This window comes from Hyla sarda, chromosome 4, assembly GCF_029499605.1.
Source record: "Hyla sarda isolate aHylSar1 chromosome 4, aHylSar1.hap1, whole genome shotgun sequence".
NCBI lineage: Eukaryota > Metazoa > Chordata > Amphibia > Anura > Hylidae > Hyla > Hyla sarda.
Genome location: NC_079192.1, coordinates 193,349,299 through 193,373,289, shown reverse-complemented (window position 1 = coordinate 193,373,289; position 23,991 = coordinate 193,349,299). Strand labels below are relative to the sequence as shown.

At 43.9% G+C, this 23,991-nt stretch overlaps 1 protein-coding gene across 1 annotated transcript in view; it reads left to right on the top strand.

Annotated features, from left to right (window-relative positions):
* The first annotated feature begins 2,531 nt into the window (after positions 1–2,531).
* Positions 2,532–23,991, top strand: part of EXOC4 (exocyst complex component 4) — a 471,200-nt gene continuing 449,740 nt past the window's right edge. The window contains 3 exon segments of the mRNA XM_056573178.1: positions 2,532–2,731; positions 23,291–23,348; positions 23,350–23,481. Coding sequence (XP_056429153.1) covers positions 2,664–2,731; positions 23,291–23,348; positions 23,350–23,481 — 258 coding nt within the window. The 5' untranslated portion in view covers positions 2,532–2,663.

Sequence of the window (23,991 nt, the reverse complement as noted above, 5' to 3'; positions counted from 1 at the left end):
CCCTTGCCGGATCTTGTTGCCTTGTGCCAGTGAAAGCGTTTAGTGTGTCCAAAGCCTGTGTTACCTGAACTTCTGCTATCCATCCTGACTACGAAACTTGCCGCCTGCCCCCGACCTTCTGCTACGTCTGACCTTGCCTCTGCCTAGTCCTTCTGTCCCACGCCTTCTCAGCAGTCAGCGAGGTTGAGCCGTTGCTAGTGGATACGACCTGGTTGCTACTGCCGCAGCAAGACCATCCCGCTTTGCGGCGGGCTCTGGTGAAAACCAGTAGCCTCTTAGAACCGGTCCACTAGCACGGTCCACGCCAATCCCTCGCTGACACAGAGGATCCACTACCTGGAAGCCGAATCGTGACAGGCACTCTCATTAAATTTTTTTTTTGCTATTGCACTCCTTATGGTAAATAAAAAATCTGGATAACTGGTACCTTGGAGGAACCTGGTCATCTAAATGTAGCATCAATATTACTATATTTGAGGTGAGTGAATATTGAACTTATCTTTTTATTTGATTTGTTAAAAAAAATTTAAAAAAGTTAATTAAATAATAAAAGTCATAATATTTGGTGACCACAGTCTAACACAGTGATTCCCAACCAGGGTGCCAGCAGGCCCTAGCAGAGCTACCAGGATGCAATGGTGGAAAAGATGGTGCCAACAATATTTTTTTTTAAATTCCCGCCCTGGCCTGCGTATCTGTGTACCTATCACCAAATAAACTTTTCTAAACTAACTTAGGCTCTGTTCCCTAACTACTCGTAACACTCCTCCCACCCTTAAAAAAAAAGCTGTGTATCTTACATTTATTCTTGCTTACATAGTGCAATCTCCCAACCGTAGAAAGTGGGCATTTCCCAGCAGGCATGACATCACTGAAGCCTGCTGGGGGACCACTTTTGCTATCAAATGGTTGCAGCACTGAGATGAATAGAGGACCTCAAGCTCTGTGCATCTTTCAGTGAGGCTCTGTGCATGTTTCAGGGAGTCTCTGTGCAGCTTTTAGTGAGGCTCTGTGCAGCTGTCAATCAAGCTCAGTGCAGAGAAGCACTTCCTGAGTTTAGTCTCTCTGACTCCCTGTCACCCCCGGTCTCCCATGTCCACCGTCCTGTCATCCATGTCCCCTTGGCCACCCCCCTATGCACCCCTGTCACCCATATTCACCCCCCAGTCACCCAATTCCACCCCCTTATTCACCCCTCTGATTTCTAAACTACCCCCGCTAATGCTAGCATGACTACTGGACCGCAACTAATCCCCTAAATCCAGTGGAACAGCGCATAATACTTAAAAACTCTAACTTGCTAAAGTCCCAACCTTTGTCAATCTCCAAAGAAAGCAGTTGTATGCATAAGAGACTGTTCCGTTAATGAAGCTTGCAGAAAACCTTCAGTAAAAGTTATACCTGTGTCAGAAAACTCTCGGTTGTGGACATTCTGGCCCTCATTTACTATTGTAAACTCGACTTGTTTTGTCAGTTTTTTTGACGCAACTTTGTCTGCGACATGTCGCAGACATCGTGCGCCAGTCTGCGACACGATGCAACATTTTTTCCTGACGGACCTGATGTGGATTCTCCCAAACCCGAAAAAGGGGCGTAACCCGACATTTCTGAGCTTTCCTACGTATTTATAAAGGTTTCCAACCCGAATGTGTTGAATTGTTGTGGATTTTTTCCCCGACAACTCAGAGGAATTGGAAACCAAAACCAACAAAACCCACGTGCGACAAACAGAATGCGACATAATAATAAATACCAGGGGAAAAGCAGTCGGGTAAGAAAGCAACATAGACTTACAACTCGATTTTCTAAGCAAATGAGGGCCTCTATTGTTATCTACCTCCCTATTGCTCTTGGGAAGGGTGGCGGTAGGACAGAATAGCAAGGGTTAACAAGCACCCTTTAATAACTGTACAGCTACACTCCCCATACCCTACATCCCCCCAGGCTATCACATACACTCCTCTGCACCCTTCTGACTCCCATGTACACCCCTGTAAACTTCTCTACACCCCTCTGTTACCCATGTACACTCTTCTTCACCAATCTGTCACCCCCTACACCCCTAAGTTACCCATGAACACCCCTCTGCCCCCCATTTACACCCCCTGTCACTCATGTACACTCCTCTACCCCCTTCTGTTAACCATGTACACGCCTCTGCCAACCCCTACACCACTCTGTCACCATGTACACCCCTCTGTCACCCCCTACACCCCTCTGCCATCAATCAGATTCCAGCATTTTATTTTTAACAGACCTCTAAAAAATAAAATCTGGAATGTGATTGGTTGCTTCTGTGCACAAGGTTTGGTTACTCTACTCCAGAGTATGCATCGCCGGCCTATATGTGTATAAAGTACACTCTGCAGAGCAGGCAGCACACGATTTATCAGGGTCATGAGGCGCACTGCTCATCATACAACCAATACACAGTTGTATGAAACACTTCCAGCAGCACAGTCTAAACCGTAGCTCCTCCCATACATGTGACTGATCACATGGCTATGACATCATCAAAGGTCCTTTACCCACTAGGAAGAAGTATCTATTGCTCTGATAACCGAGCTGTGCAGAGAGATACTATTGGCTGTGGCGGTCCTCGCGCCTGCGCATTTGTGCTTTGTGACTGTTTTGGTGTCAGAGAAAGAAGCGAGAACGTGAAGATGTCCGGATACAGGGGCCAGATGGGCAAAAGCAAAGACCCCTCAGGGTTACTTATCTCTGTCATTAGGTGGGTGACGTTCGAGCGTGTCTGTGGCCAGGTGTGCACTGCTGTGCCCCATATTCTGGGCTCCTAGCGGGTGGCCACTCCTTAAAGGTGTTCTCACTTCTTCCTGTGCCAGGTGGGCAGTGTGAGGGGCTGTTCCTGTCAGCTCTGGTGCTGGCTCTACTCTGCAGTGTATTACACCCCTTCAGTGCCATCTCTGCAGTGTATTACACCCCTTCAGTGCCATCTCTGCAGTCTATTACACCCCTTCAGTGCCATCTCTGCAGTCTATTACACCCCTTCAGTGCCTTCTCTGCAGTGTATTACACCCCTTCAGTGCCATCTGCAGTGTATTACACCCCTTCAGTGCCATCTGCAGTGTATTACACCCCTTCAGTGCCATCCCTGCAGTCTATTACACCCCTTCAGTGCCATCTCTGCAGTCTATTACACCCCTTCAGTGCCATCTCTGCAGTGTATTACACCCCTTCAGTGCCTTCTCTGCAGTGTATTACACCCCTTCAGTGCGAGCTCTGCAGTGTATTACACCCCTTCGGTGCCTTCTCTGCAGTGTATTACACCCCTTCGGTGCCTTCTCTGCAGTGTATTACACCCCTTCAGTGCCATATCTGCAGTGTATTACACCCCTTCAGTGCCATCTCTGCAGTCTATTACACCCCTTCAGTGCCATCTCTGCAGTCTATTACACCCCTTCAGTGCCATCTCTGCAGTCTATTACACCCCTTCAGTGCCATCTCTGCAGTCTATTACACCCCTTCAGTGCCATCTCTGCAGTCTATTACACCCCTTCAGTGCCATCTCTGCAGTGTATTACACCCCTTCAGTGCCTTCTCTGCAGTGTATTACACCCCTTCATTGCCATCTCTGCAGTGTATTACACCCCTTCATTGCCATCTCTGCAGTGTATTACACCCCTTCAGTGCCATCTCTGCAGTGTATTACACCCCTTCAGTGCCATCTCTGCAGTGTATTACACCCCTTCAGTGCCATCTCTGCAGTGTATTACACCCCTTCAGTGCCATCTCTGCAGTGAATTACACCCCTTCAGTGCCATCTCTGCAGTGTATTACACTCTTCAGTAGCAGCTCTGCAGTGTATTACACCCTTCAGTAGCAGCTCTGCAGTGTGTTACACCCTTCAGTAGCAGCTCTGCAGTGTGTTACACCCTTCAGTAGCAGCTCTGCAGTGTGTTACACCCTTCAGTAGCAGCTCTGCAGTGTGTTACACCCTTCAGTAGCAGCTCTGCAGTGTGTTACACCCTTCAGTAGCAGCTCTGCAGTGTGTTACACCCTTCAGTAGCAGCTCTGCAGTGTTACACCCTTCAGTAGCAGCTCTGCAGTGTGTGACACCCTTCAGTAGCAGCTCTGCAGTGTGTTACACCCTTCAGTAGCAGCTCTGCAGTGTGTGACACCCTTCAGTAGCAGCTTTGCAGTGTGTTACACCCTTCAGTAGCAGCTCTGCAGTGTATGACACCCTTCAGTAGCAGCTCTGCAGTGTGTGACACCCTTCAGTAGCAGCTCTGCAGTGTGTTACACCCTTCAGTAGCAGCTTTGCAGTGCGTTACACCCTTCAGTAGCAGCTCTGCAGTGTATGACACCCTTCAGTAGCAGCTCTGCAGTGTATGACACCCTTCAGTAGCAGCTCTGCAGTGTATGACACCCTTCAGTAGCAGCTCTGCAGTGTATGACACCCTTCAGTAGCAGCTCTGCAGTGTATGACACCCTTCAGTAGCAGCTTTGCAGTGTATGACACCCTTCAGTAGCAGCTCTGCAGTGTATTACACCCTTCAGTAGCAGCTCTGCAGTGTATTACACCCTTCAGTAGCAGCTCTGCAGTGTATTACACCCTTCAGTAGCAGCTCTGCAGTGTATTACACCCTTCAGTAGCAGCTCTGCAGTGTATTACACCCTTCAGTAGCAGCTCTGCAGTGTATTACACCCTTCCAGTGCGAGCTCTGCAGTGTATTATATCCCCTCTAGTGCCATCTCTGCAGTGTATTACACCCCTCCAGGATTGTATAGGAATCTAATCTATTATGCTAGAGCAGGGGTAGGCAACCTTTGGTTAGTGCTGTTCCAAAAAAATCTTCAAAGTCACTTGGTGTCGGCAATATGGGTGTGGCTTATTATGGGTGGGGTTTGTTGTGTGTCCTGTCACACTGTAGTTTTTTTTTTTTTTTTTTCCAGAAAGTTACCAATATATTTTTCCCCCCTGTAAGGCCCTTACATTACAGACAATATAAAGGAAGGGGATTACCAAAACAGCCAATAAACTTTTTGTTCAGCATGGATAACCATTTTAATTCAGACCTGCAGAATACAAACCCCAGAATCGGACCCCACCATAATACAGACCCAATAATCACCACCCACCATAATACAGACCCCAGAATCACCACCCACCATAATACAGACCCCAAAATCGGACCCCACCATAATACAGACCCCAGAATCAGACCCCACCATAATACAGAACCCAGAATCAGACCCCACCATAATACAGACCCAATAATCACCATCCACCATAATACAGACCCAATAATCACCACCCACCATAATACAGACCCCAGAATCAGACCCCACCATAATACAGACCCAATAATCACCATCCACCATAATACAGACCCCAGAATCAGACCTCAACATAAAACAGATCCAAGAGTCACCGCCCTGCATTATACAGACCCCAGAATCACCACCATGATTAATACAGACCCCAGAATCACTGCCCTACATAATATAGACCCCCCCAGAATGACCCATGTATATTACTGACCCCAGAATCATCCCACTGCATAATCTGTAGATGACACACTGTTATGGGGGATCTGTAGATTACACACTTATGGGGGGGGGGGGGTGTCTTTCACAGAAAAATACGGGAGACTTTCTGATCTTTAGCAGTGACCCCTGACTTGCCCTCCTCCAGCCACCTCACACCCAAACGGTACAGAGCACAGAGCGATCCCATTCCCCACTCCATGCTGCCGACAGACAGCGGAGCACGGCAGCTGAATGAGGTGACAGGAGGAAAGGAGAGAGAACTCTCCCTGAGGATGTTCCAGGTCTGCACAACAATAACTAACCAGACAGGGAGAGGGGGAGCAGATCATCCGACCTCTCAGGCCACGTCTTTCAGCCCTGCTGGTAATGGACGTGCTGCATGCAGGCACATCTCATACCACAAGTCAGTGTCCCGGGACTGGCCCCAGAAATTTAGTAACTGTGCCACCGGACGGCACTCCCTTGCGTGCCACTTAAATGCACCCTGCGTGCCATGAGTGGCACGTGTGCCAGGGGTTGCCAACCTCTGTGCTAGAGAATTGATACATTAAAAACTGGATCTTGTTGACTTGTCTCAGCAGAGACTGCCCACTCAGCCAATCAGTGGCTACAGTGGTGTCTATACTTAGTCAGTGCTTGAGTGGGCAGATTCTGCTGAGACTTGTCAACAAGAACAAGAAAGCCACAGTGACAACCAGGTGAATATAGCGTGTTTTGTTTTTTATTGTTGTTTTTTTATTTTGAACATGGCCCCAGCAAAATGTCAGAAATATTCCTGTCTCTAAAGACCCTTTAACCTCTTGGGGACAAAGGGCGTACCTGTCCCACTCCCCTTCTATGACGCGTGCTCAGGAGCTGAGCGTGGGTCATAGCACGGTAGTCCCAGCGGCTGATCGTGGTGATGGCCCGCATTAACCCCGATCAAAGTTGATTGCAGCATCTAAAATTCAAAAAAAAGGCTTCCTGGCTGACCAGGACCACCACGGTGTCCCGATCAGCTGAGAAGATGGCATAAGGGCCCTTACCTGCCTCCTCGCCGTCTAATCTGTCCCTCAATGCTCTAGTCAGCCATGGCAGGTTGGAGCAGTTGAGCACAGATAACACTGATTAATGCTATGCTATGGCATAGCATTGAACAGTGTATGCATTCTAATGATTATGTTGTTGTTGCATGTTATAATCCCCTATGGCAGTAATTCTCATCCTTTTTTGCCTGAGTACACCTTGACAGCCCATTCCCCCAAAAATTGTACCCCCATGTGACATTTTGTAATGATTATAGTATAATTCATATGCTTTGCTTTCCTCTATAACAGGCTCTCTGCTCCTCTCCCTATCTCCCCAGTCCCCCGATTTACAGGTGACGTCTTCTCTAACCGGAGTTGTTTACTTTTCTTTTCTTCACTATCTGGCCTAGACCGCCATTAAAGGGGTACTCCAGTGAAAACTTTTTTTTTTTAAATCAACTGGTGCCAGAAAGTTAAACACTTTTCCCATTAAAAAAAAAATATGTAAACAAAAATATACATAAACATATGTGGTATCGCCACATGCGTAAATGTGTCCGAACTATAAAAATATAAAGTTAGTTTAACCATCAAAACAAAAATGGTACCGATTAAAAACTAGAGATCACTGCGCAAAAGCTGAGCCCTCACACATACCCGTATGCGGAAAATAAAGTTATAAGAGGAAAAATCAGAAGAGGAAATTTTTAAACATGCTAATTTTTGTACAAAGTAATTTTTTTTTTATAGAAGTAAAACAAAATCAAACCTATATGTTTTTACCGCACTGCGTGGAATAGTTCTTTTTTTCAATTTGGCCCCACAAATAATTTTGTTTTTATTTCGCCATCGATTTTTTGGTGAAATGACTGTCATTACAAAGTAAAATTGGTAGCGCAAAAAACAAGCCCTCATATGGGTCTGTAGGTGAAAAATTTTAAGAAAAGGAGGAAAAAATGAAATTGCAGAAATGAAAAAAAGGGGTTAAAGGGGTACTACTTTGTAAAACATATATTTTTTTTTAGTCAACTGGAGCCAGAAAGTTAAACAGATTTGTAAATGACTTCTATTTAAAAATCTTAATCCTTCCAGTATTTATCAGCTGCTGTATGTTCCAGAGGAAGTTCTTTTCTTTTTGAATTTCCTTTCTGTCTGACCACAGCTGACACCTCTGTCCATGTAAGGAACTGTCCAGAGCATGAGAGGTTTGCTATGGGGATTTTCTCCTACTCTGAACAGTTCCTAAAATGAACAGAGGTGTCAACCGAGATCACTGTGGTCAGACAGAAAGGACATTCAAAAGGAAAATAACTTCCTCTGGAACATACAGCAGCTGATAAGTACTGGAAGGGTTAAGATTTTTAAATAGAAGTCATTTACAAATCTGTTTCCCCCTTTAATGAACTATCCAGAGATAGGAAGGCTTGGTAAAACAAATTGAATAATTGGGGTAAAAGTTTTTTTTTTTTTCCTGTTTTTTTTTTTTTCCTCGGGGGGGGGGGGGGGGATTAGAAATGATCTACCTATAAGATGACATTTAAACCATATAACATTTAGACCTTCTTAAACAACATCTGTCTCTAGAGGCACTGCAGGCAAAGGGTTTAGGTTTAGTTTGGTTGTGGCTTGCTACGTCTTGTTGGTATTACAGTATTCATTTCTGTCCTCTCAGATCGGCCTTTATAGACATTCATCTCTGATTCCTATTAATGTTCTCCTCCTCCCTGATAATGTTTGACTATTTAGTCTGGCTGACTGGAACATCCAGCACTGAAATGTAAAACTACACCATTCTGCCCCTTTTAACATTTAACATTTTTGTGGGAAAAGAAAACAGGGGAAATTTTTTTTTTCCCATGGCTTTAAAATTTTTGACATTTTACTTCTCTGGACCTATTTGATTATCCTGGAGAACACCTTTAAAGTATACCTGTCGTTTGACATGTCCAATCACTAAGTGTGCAGTTACGGCCTGCTCTCCCCACTCTGCGTTTATGTGAGCGAGACTTGAATTATGAGACTGTCTTGGTCATGGGACAAAGAGCCAGGAGAGATCACACTTCTGCCACCTCATTGTAATGAATGGTCGGGGCTGAACACACAGACCCCGACCGATCGAAACTTGATGTCTCTATTACATATCAATTCTTTTATATACTCTCCATTATATGATACCATGTAGAGACAAATGATATCAAATAATGTGTAAAGTGGTTATCTGGCCTGTTAAAACTGTCGCCTCTACTCAGGATAAGTCTACGCCATTAATATTAGATCAGTGGGGGAGGAAAACATTTACCTCTCCCACCAATCAACAGTTTGAAGGGGCCATAGTTGACCAGCAGGGGGCTTGCGGCAGTCAGACCCTCACAGATTTATTATTGATAGCCTATGAATTTTAACAGTCTGGATATTCCCTTTTTAAATTGAATTTGTCACTTTAGAGCACAAAACCACTAGCATGTCTTAAAGCACACCTGTCAGTTCCCGCACCAATAAAAAAAAATATATATCTATCATTAGTACCTAATCCTCATCTTGTACATTTTTATGCATATATTACCTGTATTTATTATAAAAATACTTATTTTCCTTAGCTTACAGTGTTAGAAATCTCATGTCCCTCCCTTGTGGTGTTGGGAGGTGATTGGTGTGTCTGCTCATGCAGCCTTGTCCATGAGTCATCGTTTGTCCATGACTCATGGAGAAGCCTGATGCTGCTGTAGGACTGGATAGTGTCCCAGTAGGTATGGGGACCCGTAGTGGTGGGATTTTCAGGGGCCATTTTCTTTATTAAATATTTAAAACTTTTAATCAACCATATTACAAAAGGTCTTTTATGTTCATCAATAACAACATATAAAAAGTTTTTGGATCTGACAGTGCCCATTTAAGCAGCTGGGCTTTAGTGTCCCCATATGAAGTCCATCTGATCCTGCAATAATGAGCCTTGCTTTTCTCGCAATGAAGCAAGGTATACTGTCTTCAGCACAATGTGCCCCAAGCTGCTGGATACGAGTCTGGGTGTCTGCCATGGTAAAACTAATGTTTAAATGTAAAATTGCTGGATTGGGTGACTTCATAAAGGCCACTAAACCTCAGCTGCATAAAGATGTGCTAGTAGTTTAGTATCCAAAAATGTAGCACAATATCTTAACCTCTTAAGGACCAAGGACGTATGAGTATGTCCTTGGTCCCGCTCCCTTGATATAACGCGGGGTCCCACGGTGACCCCGCATAATATCACTGCGGGCCCGGCGTCATAGTGAAGCCGGGACCCGCCGCTAATAGCGCGCGGCACTGATCGTGGTGCCGCACGCTATTAACCCTTTAGCCGTGCGCTCAAAGCTGAGCCACGCGGCTAAAAGTGAAAGTAATAAGTGCCGGTTAGCTCAGTGGGCTGTTTGGGATAGCTGCGGCGAAATCGCGGCATCCCAAACAGCTTACAGGACAGCCGGAGGGCCCCTACCTGCCTCCTCGCTGTCCGATCGCCGAATGACTGCTGCTCAGTGCCTGAGATCCAGGCATGAGCAAGTCAAGCGGCAGAATCATTGATCACTGGTTTCCTATGAGAAACCAGTGATCTGTGTAAAAGATCAGTGTGTGCAGTGTTATAGGTCCCTATGGGAGCTATAACACTGCAAAAAAAAAGTGAAAAAAAAGTGAATAAAGATCATTTAACTCCTCCCCTATTAAACGTTTGAATCACCCCCCTTTTCCCATAAAAAAAAAAAAAACACAGTGTAAATAAAAATAAACATATATGGTATCGCCGCGTGTGGAAATGTCCGAATTATAAAAATATATATCGTTAATTAAACCGCACGGTGAATGGCGTACGCGCAAAAAAATTCCAAAGTCCAAAATAGTGCATTTTTGGTCACTTTTTATATCATGATCATTAAGTCCTATCAATGCAAATATGGTACCGTTGAAAAATTCAGATCATGTCGCAAAAAATGAGCCCTCATACCGCCCCATACACGGAAAAATAGAAAATTTATAGGGGTCAGAAGATGGCAATTTTAAACATATTAATTTTCTTGCATGAAGTTATGATTTTTTCCAAAAGTGCGACAAAATCAAACCTATATAAGTAGGGTATCATTTTAATCGTATGGACCTACAGAATAAAGATAAGGTGTCATTTTTACCGAAAAATGTACTACGTAGAAACGGAAGCCCCCAAAATTTACAAAATGGCATTTTTTTTTTCACTTTTGTCTCACAATGATTTTTTTTTCCGTTTCACCGTAGATTTTGACGTCATTACAAAGTAGAATTGGTGGCGCAAAAAATAAGACATCATATGGATTTTTACGTGCAAAATTGAGAGTGAAAACGGAAAAAACCCCGGTCCTTAAGGGGTTAAAATGCTGTGGCAGGTTCCCTTTAGGTTTAAACAGATATAGGGGGTGGGGGGATTTATCAATACCTCTCCAGAGGAAAAGTTGCCCATAGCAACCAATCGGCTTGCTTCTTTCATTTTTAACAAGGCCTCTGTAAAATGAAAGAAGTGATCTTATTGGTTGCTATGGGCAACTAAGCAACTTTTCCTTTGCACGGGTTTTGCTAAATCTCCCCCATAGAGATTATAATTTGTATGTATTATTTGTAGTGTCCCTGAGATAGATCCTCGCCATTTCAAAGCTATATACATTTCTATAGTTTAAAGTGAAATTGTTTGTAGAGCATAAATGTTTCTTGGCTCAGCTTACTACATTGTGAATTTGTGACATTTAACAGGAGTCAGGAAGAGAGTTTGAATCCACAGGAAATGGTAAAAATGGACAGGAAGCTTCAAATTGTCTTTTTCCAGTTTGCTCAGAATTTACAAGAGGCACAGGAAGGAGCTGAAATGTCATTACGTGTTTGGTTCTTTGTGGCACTTGTTACAAGTTTCTTTGATCTGCTGAACAAATCAATGTAAACAACAAGCGCCAGGCGTGAGATAAGCCACAATAGGCATTTCATACGAATGGTGGCAGATGTACTGATATAGATTACCGATCATTATACTTTATAGATCCTGTCTCCTGGATTAAGGCCAGGGCGAACGTAAAAAAAGCAAAAACATATTTGGTATCGCCGCTTGCTTAATTGTCCAATCTACTGTATTAAATAATTACATTCCTGATCCTGCGTCATCCTGGTCTACAGCGTGAACCCAAAAATTGCCAGAATGCCAAAATTGCTGATCAAAAAGCCAGAAGTGGTACTGATGAAAATTACAACTCATGATGCAAATATAAACCCCAATGCAGATCCGTAGGTGGAAAAGTGAAAGAAAATTTATAGTGGTCAGAACATGGCAATAAAAATAAAAAAAACTCCTTGGGGACGGAGCCCATTATAACCCTAAGGACGGGAGCTTTTTTTGCAATTCTGACCACTGTCACTTTAAGCATTAATAACTCTAGGATGCTTTTAATTTTCATTCTGATTCTGAGATTATTTTTTCGTGACATATTCTACTTTGTTAGTGGTAAATTTTCGTTGATACTTGCATCATTTCTTTGTGAAAAATTCCAAAATTTGATGAAAAAATAGAAATTTTTGCATTTTTCTAACTTTGAAGCTCTCTGCTTGTAAGGAAAATGAATATTCCAAATAAATTATATACTGATTCACAAATACAATATGTCTACTTTATGTTTGCATCATAAAGTTGACATGTTTTTACTTTTGGTAGACATCAGAGGGCTTCAAAGTTCAGAAGCAATTTTCCAATTTTTCACAAAATTTTCAAAATCTGAATTTTTCAGGGACCAGTTCACTTTTGAAGTGGATTTGAAGGGCCTTTATATTAGAAATACCCCACAAATTACCCCATTATAAAAACTGCACCCCTCAAAGTATTCAAAATGACATTCAGTCAGCGTTTTAACCCTTTAGGTGTTTCACAGGAATAGCAGCAAAGTGAAGGAGAAAATTCGAAATCTTAATTTTTTACACTCGCATGTTCTTGTAGACCCAGTTTTTGAGATTTTACAAGGGGTAATAGGAGAAAAAGACCCCCAAAATTTGTAACCTAATTTCTCTCGAGTAAGGAAATACCTCATATGTCTATGTCAAGTGTTCGGCAGGCGCAGTAGAGGGCTCAGAAGGGAAGGAGCGACAATGGGATTTTGGAGAGTGAATTTTGCTGAAATGGTTTTTAGGGGCTTGTCACATTTAGGAAACCCCTATGGTGCCAGAACAGCAGAAAACCCCACATGGCATACCATTTTGGAAACTACACCCCTCAAGGCATGTAACAAGGGGTCCGGTGAACCTTAACACCCCACAGGTGTTTGACGACTTTTCGTTAAAATCGGATGTGTAAATGAAAAAAAAAAAATTGTACACTAAAGTGCAGTTCCCCCCCCCCAAATTTACCATTTCTACAAAGGGTAATGGGAGAAAAATCCCCCCAAAATTTGTAACGCAATTTCTCCCGAGTACGGAGTAAGGGGGTGTATGTGTAGTGTTTTATTATTTGCTAGTGTAGTGTAGTGTTTTTAGGGTACATTCACACAGGCAGGGGTTCACAGTAAGTTTCCTTGAAGGAAACCCACTGTAAACCCGCTCGTGTGAATGTACCCTGTACATTCACATGGGGGGGCACCCCAAACCTTCAGCTGTGGCAAAATGACAACTCCCAGAGTGCACTGACAGACCGTACATGCTGGGAGTTGTAGTTTTACAACAGCTGTAGGCACACTGGTGGGGAACCACTGAGTTAGAAAACAGACTCTAGCTCAGTGATTCCAACCCATGTGCCTCCAGCTGTTGCAAGACTACAACTCCCAGAATGTACGGTCTGTCAGTGCACTCTGGGAGTTGTAGTTTTGCAACAGCTGGAGGCATACGGGTTGGAATCACTGAGTTAGGAAACAGACTCTAGCTCAGTGTTTCCCAACCAGTGTGCCTACAGCTGTGGCAAAACTACAATTCCCAGCACGGCCAGACAGTCAGGGCATGCTAGGAGTTGTAGTTATGCAACAACTGGGGAAGAACAGTTTGGAGACTGCTAAGTAGTGGTCTCCAAACTGTAGCCCTCCAGATGTTGCAAAACTACAACTCCAAGCATGCCTAGACTGTCCAGGCATGCTGGGAGTTGTAGTTCTGCAACATCTGAAGGGCCAGATATTGCAGAACTACACGCCCAGCATCCCTGACTGTTTGGCCATGCTGGGAATTGTAGTTTTGCAACATCTGGAGGACCACAGTTTAGAGACCACTACACAGTGGTCTCCAAACTGGGACCCTCCAGATGTTGCAAAACTACAACTCCCAGCATGCCCAGACAGCCTTTGGCTGTATGGGCATGCTGGGAGTTGTAGTTTTGCAGCTTTTAGAATGCCACAGTGAAGATCACTTATTGCGATCTTCACTGCAGCCTTCTCTGCCGCACTTTCCGGCCGCCGTTCCTCCTGCTGTTGCCACCTCGCTCCTATGCTTTAGGCTGGTTGGAGCTGTCCCTGACAGCTCCTATCATGCTTATTTTGCCGGGAGATCGGGTGACCCGATTTGCCCGGATTGCGGCAAATCGCAGGTCTGAATTGACCTGCGATCGCCGACATGGGGGGGGGGGGGCAGATATCAGCAGGCATCCCGGTCCGATCACCGCCCGACGAGCAGCAGTGATCGAAAATACGGAGGGCGTATGGATACTCCCTCCGTCCTTAAGTGACGGGACGCGAGGGCGTATGCATACGCCCTCTGTCCCCAAGGAGTTAAAGGGGTACCACGCCCCTAGACATCTTATCCCCTATCCAAAGGATGGGGGATAAGATGTCAGATCGCCGGGGTCCCGCTGCAGGGGACCCCGGGGATCGCTGCTGCAGCACCCCACTATCATTACTGTGCAGAGCGAGATCGCTCTGCACGTAATGACGGGCAATACAGGGGCCGGAGCATCGTTACGTCATGGCTCCACCCCTCGTGACATCATGGTCCGCCCCCGTCAATACAAGTCTATGGGAAGGGGAGTGGCGGTCGTCACGCCCACTGCCATAGACTTGTATTAAGGGGACGGGCCATGATGTCATGAGGGGCGGAGCCATAACGTCACACTGCTCCGGCCCCTGTATCGCCCGTCATTACGCACAGAGCGAACTCGCTCTGTGCAGTAATGATAGCGCAGTGCCGCAGCGGCGATCCCCGGGGTCCCCAGCAGTGGGACCGCGGCGATCTGACATCTTATCCCCTATCCTTTGGATAGGGGACAAGATGCCAGGGGCGGAGTACCCCTTTAAGTTTTCAAATTTTGCATCTCTCCCAGGCTTTGTTTACACAGTGGAATTTCCATTCGGAATTCCACACGGACATTCCACAGCAGCAGAATCCCATCGATTTCAGTGGGATTCTGCTGCACTGTGCACACGGCGGAAATCCCGATTCTGTATCCCACAGAAGGAATATACATGTCTATTCTTTCTGTGGAGTCCGCACGGAAATGCATTACTATCTATGAGACTGTGAATTTCAGTGTGATCCTAGCGCCAGCATGTTCTGCCGGTGCTCCATTGTCGGTGGAATTTCTGCACGGAGAACATAGCCTTACTTGCAGCTCTCACTCCTGAGCACGGGACAGCTGTCCCACGGGATCTGAATACTTTCTCATCTCTACCCAGTTGTCTGTACCTGCTGATCTGACCGACATAGATTACAAACAACTTTCTATTGATGTGGCCCAAAACTGGCTACTAACATCCAAAAGACGCTGAAAGTTCTGCTCTAGGCCACTTTGTCTAAACTGCAGTCTGACCATATAGCTACTGCTTCCAGAGTAAGTAGTTGAACACCATACAGAGGCTCTGTCACTTGCTAATGTTGACCTCAGTCGTGGTCTGGGGGTCCTAGAACCGGAAAACAGGCCCTTATGAAGCAAGTAGAATGCCGTGGAAAACCATACGAGTCACAACAATTTGAGAATTATGGAACTGCCTGAGCCAGTACATAATATGGATCTATTTGTTATGTGAGAAGGAGCCCCCTAAAGCACTCAATCTGAACCACTGTTGCAGGGTGGAATGTGCCCACTGAGTTGGCCTTGAACCAGATGGATTTCTGTCGGAGAGGGTGATGCAGAGAGACCCTAACTGGCGGCCACAGCAAGTAAATTTTTAAACTTCTAGATTTCAGCGCCATATTCACAAAGTCCGCTTAGTGAGTCACGTAGCCCACACAATTAGATCCATGTAGATCCATACTGACACTTTGCCCTGGATACTGTTCAATTCTCTATGAACCAAGGAATGGCACTCTCCAAGTGCTGGTGTGCAAGCAAGCAAGGGGGAGTGGCACCCTCTCTAGCCGTGCACCCCTCGCTGTTCACAGGAGGTTTTAAATTGGTAGTGGATCCTGCATGTCACCCAGTCAGAGACCATATGCCCAACAGAAGATGATTGAATTAAGCATGTCAGGGTCCCATCCAAAATGGGGCCACCTCATAGGAGGTTTTCAATTTCAATTTGATAGTGGATCCTGCATGTCACCCAGTCAGAGGCTATATGCCCAGCAGAAGGTGAATTGATTTAGCATGTTAGGGTCCCATCCGAAATGAGGCCACCTCCGTATGGTAGATGGGAGACACGATTTAATCAAAAAGTGCGCTGAGTCTAAATTTTTTGACAAAGAGAGCTGCTGCAACTTTTCTTTCTTTTTTGTATACTCTAGTGAGTTTATGTTGTTCTATTTGATAGGATTCAGATTATTGGGCAGACTAGATGGGCCAAATGGTTCTTATCTGCCGACACATTCTATGTTTCTATTTTATGCTGCTAAGTCTTTGTGGTACATTTCTTGTTGTTTCCCTCCTGGGGACTGTTATCCCGTGCATTTTGTCCATCTCATCGGGTGTGTACCCACAACCTGCCATCTCTGTGTAATGGGACCTACACTTAAAGTCATGGCCATAAATGTTGGCTCCCCTGAAACTTTTCAAGAAAATGAAGTATTTCTCACAGAAAAGGATTCCAGTAACACATGTTTTGTTACACACATGTTTATTCCCTTTGTGTGTATTGGAACTAAACCAAAAAAGGGAGGAAAAAAACAAATTGTACATAATGTCACACAAAACTCCAAAAATGGTCTGGGCAAAATTATTGGCACCCTTAAAGGGGTACTCCACCCCTAGCATCTTATCCCCTATCCAAAGGATAGGGGATAAGATGTCAGATCGTGGGGGTACTGTCAGATCGTGGGGGTCCCTCGCTCTGTGCGTAATAACCGGCGATACAGGGGCTGGAGCATAGTGAGTCACGGCCCCGCCCCCTTGTGACATCACGGCCCGCCTCCGCAATACAAGTCTATGGGAGGGGGGCGTGTCACCCATAATGCCCCCTTCCATAGACTTGCATTAAGGGGGCGGGCTGTGACCTCTCGAGGGGGCGGGGCTGTGACTCACTATGCTCTGGCCCCTGTATCACCGGTCATTACGCACAGAGCGAGTTTGCTCTGAGCTGTAATGATAGCGGGGTGCTGCAGCGGAGATCCCGGGGGTCCACAGTGACATCTTATCCCCTATCCTTTGGATAGGGGATAAGATGCTAGGGGCGGAGTAGTCCTTTAAGGATTCAGCCCTTTTTTGCAATTCTGACCAATGTCAATTTATGCATTAATAACTCTGGGATGCTTTTACCTTTTATTCTGATTCCGAGAGAGTTTTTTTCAGGACATTCTACTTTAACTTAGTAGTAAATTTTCGTTATTACTTGCATCTTACTTTGCATCCCCAAATTTCATGAAAATTTAAAAAATTTAGCATTTTTCTAACTTTGAAACTCTCTGCTTGTAAGGAAGATAAACATCCCAAAATATATATTGATTCACATATACAATACGTCTACTTAATAATTGCATCATAAAGTTGACATGTTTTTCCTTTTTGAGGACGTTAGAGGGCTTCAAAGTATAGCAGCAATTTTCAAAATTTTCACGAAAAATTCAAAATCTGAATTTTTCAGGGTCCAGTTAAGTCTGAAGTGAATTTCTATGAGAAATACCCCATAAATTACCCCATTATAGAAACTGCACCCCTCAAAGTATTCAAAATGACATTCAGAAAATCAAAATCTCCATTTTTTTTTTTTTACACTAACATGTTCATGAAGCCCCATTTTTACAAGGGGTATAAGGAGAAAAAGCCCCCCCCCCCCCCCCAAACTTGTAACCCAATTTCTCTAGAGTATGGCCATACCTCATATGTTGTCATAAGTGCTCTGCAGGCTCTCAACATGGCTCAAGAGGGAAAGAGCAACTGTGGGATTTTGGAGGGCGAATTTTGCTGTCATGGTTTTTGGGGGCATGTTGCATTTAGGAAGCCTCCATGGTGCCAGAACAGCAAAAAAAACTCCACATAGCACACTATGTGGGAAACTACACCCCTCAAGGAACATAACAAGGGGTATAGTGAGCCTTAACACCTCAGAGGTGTTTGACAGGTTTGCATTGAAGTTGTACCTGAAAATGAAAAATGTGATTTACTCCAAATTTTTCATTTTCACATGGGCTAATAGGAGAAAATGGATTCCAAAATTTGAAGCCCAATTTCTCCCTAGTAAGGAAATACCCCATATGTGGACGTAAAGTGCTCTGCTGGCGCACTACAGGTCTCAGAACAGAAGGAGCGCCAATGGGCTTTTGGAGAGAGAATTTTGCTGAAATGGTTTTTTGGGGCCATGTCGCATTTAGAAAGCTCCCATGGTGCCAGAACAGCAAAAAAAAAAAAACGCATGGCATACTATTTGGGAAACTACACCCCTCAAGGAACGTAACAAGGGGTATAGTGAGCCATAACACCTTACAGGATTTTGACAAACTTTTGTTAAAGTGGGACATAAAAATGAAAAATATATATTTTTTCACTAAAATGCTTGTTACCCCCATTTTTTTTATTTTCACAAGGGTTAATAGGAGAGAAAATACCCCCAAAACATGTAACACCATTTCTTCTGAGTAAGGAAATGTGTGTGTATATAAAGTGTTCTGCGGGTGCACTACAGGAGATGGAGCACCATTGGGCTTTTAGAGAATTTGGTTAGAATAGAAGTCGGGAGCCATGTGCGTTTACAAATCCCCCATGCTGCCAGAACAGTGCACCCCCCCCACCCCACCCCACCCCACATGTGACCCTATTTTCGGAAACTACACCCCTCACAGAATAAGGGGTGCAATGAGCATTTACACCCCACTGGCGTTTGACAGATCTTTGGAACAGTAGGCTGTGCAAATGAAAAATGAAATTTTTCATTTTCATGGACCACCAAAAAATCTGACACCTGTGGTGTGAAAATGCTCACTGCTTCCTTTATTACATTCCATGAGGGGTGTAGTTTCCAAAATGGGGGGGGGGGGGGAGGCACTGTTCTGGTACCATGGGGGCTTTGTAAATGCACATGGCCTTCAATTCCAGCCAAATTCTCTCTCCAAAAGCCCAATGGAGCTCCTTCGCCTGTAGTGCACCCACAGAGCACTTAACATCCACATATGGAGTATTCCCTTCCTCAGAAGAGGGGGTGTTACACATTTTGGGGGGCTTTTTCTCCTATTACCCCTTGTGAAAATGAAAGATTTGATTTTTAATTTTCACGTCCAAATGAAATAAAAATTCGTCAAACACCTGTGGGGTGTTAAAGGACAACTGTAGTGCAACACTTTTATATATTCCCGTGCCCGGGCCTCAAAAATAAACAAAATAAACTTTAACATACCTTCATACGTGCCCCCGTTGGTCCGGCACAGGCCTCACGGTCCGGCAGTGCTAACCTCCTTCCACTTCCTGGGGACGGGGACGCCGCAGGGCTGTCGGCGTATCACCGGCCGCAACGATGTCCCCCCCCGGCCGGTGATAGTCTGAGCCCACTGTCATGTAAGAAGCCAGCCAGAGCCTCTGGGTGCCTTGAATGTGTGCAAGGCATCATGAAATCTGAGGATTACCAGTGGATTTTGGGTCGCACTGTACAGCCCAGTGTCAGAAAGCTGGGTTTGCACCGGAGATCTTGGGTCTTCCAGCAGGACAATGACCCCAAACATATGTCAAAAACCACCCAGAAATGGATGGCAACAAAGCGCTGGAGAGTTCTGAAGTGGCCAGCAATGAGTCCAGATCTAAGTCCCATTGAACACCTGTGGAGAAATCTTAAAATTGCTGTTGGGAAAAGGCGCCCCCTTCCAATAAGAGAGACCTGGAGCAGTTTTCAAAAGAAGAGTGGTCCAACATTCCGGCTGAGAGGTGTGAGAAGCTTATTGATGGTTATAGGAAGCCTATATATATATATATATATATATATATATATATATATATATATATATATATAGTTTTTTCCTGGAATACCCCTTTAAGTTGTGGCGATTAAATGGTTATTTGGCCAGGGCTGAGAGTTCTTCCAATCCTGACTGTAAAACAGGGAACTGCTATAAGAATATGAGCTGTTAGTAATAGATTGTTCTTGGAGGAAGAAGTCACAATGAAAGATTTTGATACAGACATAGGACCTGCACTGCCCGTTGCAAAAAGATAGTTGTGGGTGGTTACGGGGATAAAACATAACATGCTGTAGGTAGCTGGAACAGTTTGTCTACAGTCTGGCCTGGGGTCACTTGTTTCACAATCTAGTGTATGCTTTCTTAATTTTACATGTTATTATGTTGATTTTTTTTTTTTTTTTACACTTACATTTTAAGACTTTGGCGCCATAAGTAAATTGTCTTTTTCTGACTTGGGGACCTGTAAATAGCCTAGGGTTAGCTTTCCTTTTTTTTGCATTTTTTGTGAAAGTCATCTTAAAATAAAGTGCTGACACTAGAATGGGGCTTGGTAAATTGTGTGTACTGAAAACACAGGCAATACCTTTTTAATGGTCTCATTGGGCACCTTTTTAATAAGCAATATAAATTTCATAACAAGCCATATTCAGTAATATTATTTGAGTAGTTCAACACACAGATTGACAGTCTGAAGGGTTTGCTTGGGATCTGGATGTTAAGATATGGAACTTGTGGAAAAATAAGAGGGGAGGGTGGAGCCCTGTGGTATTCTGGTTTTGTTTCCCAGCTGCCAATATGCCTCCATCCCTTGTGTTGGCCCCATGCAAGCTCTCCTGTGTGGAGTTCTATTGCCAGGATTGGACTGGCACACTCACAGCCTGTCAGGGAATCGGAATAATCAGTTCCTGAGCAATATTCCCATAATCCCATAATCTCTTATCCATTGCTGTGTTCCAGAATGAACAAGCAGTTCTTACGCATGTGGTTTCTAGGGAATCTCTGGAATGAGTAATGATATCATGGGGATTCCCTGTGCCAAGTGGGCTGAGAGGCATGCAGAAATGCTGCAGACTGTGTTTTCTCACTGGTAACAAGCATCTACAGAGGTGGAACCCTTAGCTTTCAATAATGTGTTCCCTGCTAACCTGTGTGGGCATAATAAAAATTGAATATAATAACTAGTATAAAATAGTAACAGAAAAAAGTTAAATTAAATTTTGAAAAAAAATTAAACTCAAATAAAAGCCGTCTGCCAATTTTGTTTATTTCCCGACCCAATCTCCTTGTACGGACCTGGATGATTATCACCTGCGTACAGAGCCTGCGTCTTGCGATACATTCACACTTACATATTTGTACAGGATCCCCAGCAGATTTGCTGCAGACCCATTGAAATAAATATGTACCAACATAATTCACTTGCAGAAAACCTACATACACTAAGGCTACACCTACATACACTAAAACCTACATACACTAAGGCTAAGGGAGGGACAAACATTAAAAGCTGAAAAGAGTTTTGGTTCCTGGCAATATTGGGCTTTATATACAATTTATAAATATTTGGCATTACTATGCATGAAAGAATTACAAGAATAAGTTTCCTTAAAAAAAAAAACACAATAGAACCTCAGAAACCAATAGATGGTTGGAGTTCAACAGGACCCCACCTAAATCCAAAATAAAGCATTAAAAAACTGGGGTGTAGACTTCTTCAGTTATCAATAAAACGTAATAATTAATATGAAGATACCATAAAAAAATAGCATGATGTAACCCCAAAAAACGATACCACTCTTAGAGTAATAGATGGGACTTAAATGGCCATATTAAAACAGCAATTGTGTGGCATGGAAAAAATGCACTGTAACCGCACCTGTCTTAAACCACAAAACAGATGCCACATACACAGATGATACAAAAAAACAGTACATATGCAGATTTACAAAACAATATATACTGTGACTCTTGGAAAAGTTGTATAGAACAATTGCCGCAAATAAAATTGCTCAGGTTAACCAATGTTAGTCTGTTCCTACACTCCCTTACAAGTCCCTAGTGTATGCAAAAAAGAAAATACCGAATACTCACCTCAACCTCACTGTATGGCATATAACTGGGGCACTCCTCCCAAAAAGGCCAACCCCGGACCTCTGCACAGGCCCTGTAACAGTGGTAATAAATGACTGGTGAAGTGCAATCAGATACCATGGAAGTGCAGTTATCATATAGGAAAAGGACCTTGTTTACTATATGGCGCTTCACCAGTTATGGCTCATCATAACAACCATTACCACCTGTAATTTATTACGATATACACCAGCAGGCAAACGTATATTGAAGCTAAAATCTACACCAGCTCCGTGGGGGGTTAGGTTTTAATGTGTGGTGTACTGGATAGGTGCAGTAACAACCGATTCATTAAGACTCTGGAGCCTCTTAATTAATCAGTTCTAGTATTTCTAAAAGCTTACAGCTATTGCTGATCTGTGCCTCACTCACCAAGTGAGTGGGACTTGGCCCAGAATGGGCATGCCTATACCCATCCCAAATTTCCTACTAGCAGGCATACATTATAGTTGAAATCTATGCCTGTTCTCAGGACAGCCTCATATATGCTTAGATTTATCAGGGGTCCTGCACCTCTTCATATATCCAGTGTGATTGTACGGGGGGTTTACTGAAGACTGGTATATGAAACGCTGGTCTTAATAAATTCCTCACTTAGTTCTTTTCACCTGGTAAAGAAAGTTTTTCTCTAGATATACTATGTGCTGTTCATCCCTGGATTGCTGCTATATGAGTTCTAGTTACATCTCTGCTTCACCAATAAATGCAGAATAAAATTGATAATTAAGAAAAATTGTGTATGCATTTATAAAAATATTCCTGAAAAGTGTTTTGTACCGTCATAGCCCATATACATAAAGGCAGTGCCCAAACATATGATTAGATGCTTTGCCATACACATTAGATTGTCTGACCTACATGTGAGCACTATTGGGAAATTTAGTAAGGCTTGAATGGCAGTTTTCTGGTGTTAAAAATCAAAACTTCCATGTTTTTGCCATGGCTTCATTTTGCTTAAAAAATGTGTGACTTTTCCTGTGTTTTGTGCAAAATTTTAGGGCGTTGCTCCATTTTTTTTGGGGGGGGGGGGGGGGGGGGGGGGGGGGTGGGGGGGGGGGGGTGGGGGGGGGGGGGGGGAGGGAACTACCACTGCAGTTATAGAACCAAAGTCAGAGGTGTATCCATGAAAAAGGAGAAGCTGTCCTTCATTATATCTCCTGTTATCTTTATATACACTTCTGGGTTTTACTCAAGATCGGCAGTGGCAGTTTATAAAAAATTAAAAAATACAGCTTTCTGGTGTAAAACAAAAAAGTGGAAATGCTGCCTTCTGGTGTAAGCATTGATAAAAACTGATCATGTTCATAAAAACTGTGTTAATTATGACCTAGAAAATTACCTGCATCGTCTCTTACAAACCCCAACATGACTTCTTTTTGTTCCAGGACCCTTTCAACCAGTGATGATGTGGAGGACAGAGAGACCGAGAGAGGACGTTTGGAAGGCGGCTTATGAGAGCTGTGATAAAGACCTGGATAAGAAGATTGAGCAGCACTTTACGGAGCTTACTACTGCCATACGCACTTACCAGAACATAACTGAACGCATTACCAACTCCCGCAATAAAATCAAGCAGGTCAGCCGCCACTGACATCTACATGCAGTTGATTTTCTAGATATCTTGTGTCTGTCCTTCAGGGATATTCAATACCTCTTAGGGCTTATTCACACTGCGGACATTACACAGACGGAATTCCGCTTGCCATTTCCACAAGTCCCATTGTTTTCAATGGGATTCTGCTGCTTACTGCACTCTGCAGAATGGACGTCCGCCCGAAAATGAATGTTTATTCCTTGGGTGAAATTCTGACAGACTGCATTGCCGTTGATGAAATGGCACCCATACGATGCTAATGATATCTGCCTTCTGCCATCGGACACAGCCCACAGTGTGAACAAGCCCTTAGGGTCCATATACACTGCAGAATTTCCTCACTAAATTTAGTAAGGAAATTCAATGAAGAAATGTTGTAGTTATTGTGCTATTATAGTCTTCATCCTAATGTAGATACAAAAGATTACATCAAAAACTGCAGCATGCCCTGAATGCTGCACAGATTTTCCAGTATATGTGGATGATGTTTTG